The following is a 3,084-nucleotide window of genomic DNA, read 5'->3' as shown; positions in this document are numbered from 1 at the left end:
GAGAGCAGAAGGGACGTATGGCCACACTCACCTGTGATCATGATGTCCACGGGGTCGCTGGGGGCTGACCACTCATAGGGGGATCTTCTGAGAGAGCCGTAGCATCTGTAGGTGCCGGCACTCGCCAAAGTCATGGGGCCAATGGAGAAGTCAGCTGGGGCATACCCACCAGTGAGCATCCCTCCATGTCTCTGGAAATGCCCTGTGCTGTTTTCATGGTGCAGGATAAACTTGTCAAACATCACCAGTGAGTGACAGCAGAGGGTCACATTCTCTCCCTGCTGCACGAGGGGCCCTGGGTGGGCTGAGATGGAGGGTTTTTTGAACACACCTAGGAACAAAAGGTTGTGAGCTTCAGTGAGTCACCCACCTTGGCCCTTCCGCTGACATCTGAAGGTGTAAAACTCCTCCCCATTTACCAGCGGAGCCAACTACCCTTCCTGTGTGTTTTGTTGCATTCTCTTTAGCCTTGTTCTTGGACTTTGGCTCATGTTTCTTTTTGTTCAAGACCTCTGCCTCCTCTGTGCTCATTCTAAGCTCTTTAGCTGTTGGATCTGCTCTCAGGTTCATGCATGCTTACTCAGTCACTTCAGTTGAGTCCGACTCTGTGCAACTCCATGGACTGTAGCCAGCCAGGCTCCTCTGCCCATGGGATTCTCCAGTTGAGAGTACTGGAGTGGGTTGCCATGCTCTCAGCTTCATCCCATCCCTAATATGCGTGGTGGGGGCTGGGATGGGTCTATGGATGCATACCCTGGCTCCCTTCACACTCATCTAGAATGTGGGCGCTGACTGCAGGACATTGGGGTGAAGGTAGAGAAAAGGGAACATTTCCCCATCTGTGTCCCCACCTCATGCCTCTGAGACATTCCTGGGACTCCTCCCTGGGGCTCCAGCTCCTTCAAATGGGATTATAGCTCCCTACCGGGTGGCAGGTGCTGGATCAGGGTCGTGCCCCATCCTCCCTGCTGGCAGGCAGTGGCAGCATCCTGTCTAACTCATGCCTAGGGAGGCTCCTCCTTTCTGCCCTGGGGCACCCCATCCCTCTATTCGACACCCTGAGTTTAAACTCTCAGAGTGGGTTCTCTTTCCCTGGTTTGGTCCTGGCTGGGAGTCCTGAGGAAGTCTTGCTCTGCATGGGCAAGTGGACCTAGGGTAGGATTGCCTGCAGGCACGGCTGTACTGGGCTGGGCTGGACCCCTCCTACCTGAGACCACAATCTGCAGGGGGTCACTGGGTGCAGACCAGTAGGCTCCAGAACATGTGTAGGACCCAGCATGTTCTCCGGTCACCGGGCCAAGGGTGAAGTTATTGAAATGATGTCCTTGGAGCTCAGGCAAACCCCTTTTCCCATCTGTTTTGAACAGTCTGAATCTCTTAAGTGGAGAATGGGAGTGACACTGAAGAGTCACAGTCTGTCCTAAGGGAACCACGGGGCTTGGCCAGGCGGACAAAGACAGCTTCTCATATTTACCTAGGAGAGAAGGAGACACAGGCTTTGAGTAGAAAATGGGAACACTCAGCTCTCCCCACAGCCCTCGTGGGTGGGCTTCCCCTTTAATTCTTCGAACTCTCCTCCCCTAAACTGCATCACCCTGATGCTCAAGGACACCTGGGGCTTGGGGAAAGACAGAGACACAGTCAATCCAGGACGGACATCATGGAAATTCTCAGGACATGAATCACTCCTTGGGTTGACAAAATGTTGAGAACCTTTCTCTCAAAACACAAAAAACCTGGGCTGTACAGTGGTTAGGACTTGGCACTTTCTCTGCCAAGGGCCCAAGTTGAAACCCTGATCAGGGAAAGATCTCACAAGCTGCATGATGAAGGCAAAATAAAACACCACAGAAAAATTGATGCATGGACAAGAAGCGAAAGGACTTCCCTGTTGCATTTGTTGTAGCTCAAAATGGTAAAGAATCTTCCTGCAAGGCAGGAGACCAGGGTTCAGTCCCTGAGATGGCAAGATCCCCTGGTTAAGGAAATGGCAACCACCTCCATATTCTTGCCTGGAGAATCCCATGGACAGAGGAGCCTGGTGAGCTACAGTCCATGGAGTTGAAAGGAGTCGGACACGACCCACTAACACTACCACAACTAAGCAGTGAAAAAGCCACTTGATTAAAAAGAAGGAAGTAAACCTTGAACCTCGCTCCTTTGTTAGCTAACCTACATCAAATGTGTGACAAGGTCCAAGTGGCCCTGCCTGATGACCAGACCCTTCCCTGGGGTCAGGTCTATAGGGCGGTCCTGCAGATCCTGTTGTTAAGGGCCAGTTGGAGATGCCAGGAGCCAGCTTGTAGGGGAGGGTCTGTGGGCTGCAGCCTCTTGCTCCCCTCTCATGATAGAAATGGCACTCAGTGGGCCTAGCTCCCAGCTCCCAGCTCCCAGACTTCACACTGTGCCTTCAGGTCCAGAGTCCAGAGCTGGGCTAACCTCTGGTGAGAGCAAAGATGACTATCAAGGCCAATAGGAGGACCTGGGATCCACAGGACACACGGCTCTCGCTGTACTGACAGGGGTCTCACCCCGGACCCCAGTGTCATCTGCATCAGCCCCAACTACTCTGCTCAACAGAGAAATAAGGGATGGGGAGGACTCACCCACAGCTGCCCAGATCCTCAGACTCACACAGAATCCTAGAAGGAAAAGCCTGTCAGAAATGGCTTGTCCTGATGGACCCCACGCTCCTTGCACCCTCATCCAGGGAACCTGGTCAGTGGTGTGAAGACCCCCCGATTTCCACCATAACCCTCTCCAACTGTGTCCTTCTGGACTCACCGAGACTCAGGAGGCTGAGGAGTGTGGGGCACATGGCTCTGCTTCTGTGAGACAGGAGGCAGAACTGAGCAAAGCTGACAGAGGCACAGGATGCGGAAGCGGGTGGTGTTGTTACAGTCAGCCTGGGTCATGTCACATGGGAAGATGGCCGGCCTCTTCTCACTCCAGGGATGGAAGTCTGACCTGAGCCGCATCACGGAGCATGCCTCATGACCCGATCGTCACTTTTTCTTTCCCTAAACACTATAAACCTAAGAGGATTCAGACAGATCTTACTGCCTTTAGGAAGTAGTAACGGTG

General features: G+C 53.2%; 1 protein-coding gene across 1 annotated transcript in view; it reads right to left on the bottom strand.

The window, feature by feature from the left end:
- Positions 1-2,831, bottom strand: part of LOC104991024 (putative killer cell immunoglobulin-like receptor like protein KIR3DP1) — a 7,352-nt gene extending 4,521 nt beyond the window's left edge. The window contains exons 1-4 of the mRNA XM_010843395.1: positions 2,785-2,831; positions 2,607-2,642; positions 1,208-1,474; positions 10-331 (exon numbers count right to left, since the gene is read on the bottom strand). Of these exons, the coding sequence (XP_010841697.1) occupies positions 10-331; positions 1,208-1,474; positions 2,607-2,642; positions 2,785-2,818 (659 nt within the window). The 5' untranslated portion in view covers positions 2,819-2,831. The remainder of the gene's footprint in view (positions 1-9; positions 332-1,207; positions 1,475-2,606; positions 2,643-2,784) is intronic.
- Between the last annotated feature and the right edge of the window lie 253 nt (positions 2,832-3,084).

This window comes from Bison bison, unplaced genomic scaffold (genome assembly GCF_000754665.1).
Source record: "Bison bison bison isolate TAMUID 2011002044 unplaced genomic scaffold, Bison_UMD1.0 scf7180017847483, whole genome shotgun sequence".
Classification (NCBI taxonomy): Eukaryota; Metazoa; Chordata; class Mammalia; order Artiodactyla; family Bovidae; genus Bison; species Bison bison.
This window is presented reverse-complemented; position numbering and strand designations above follow the sequence as displayed.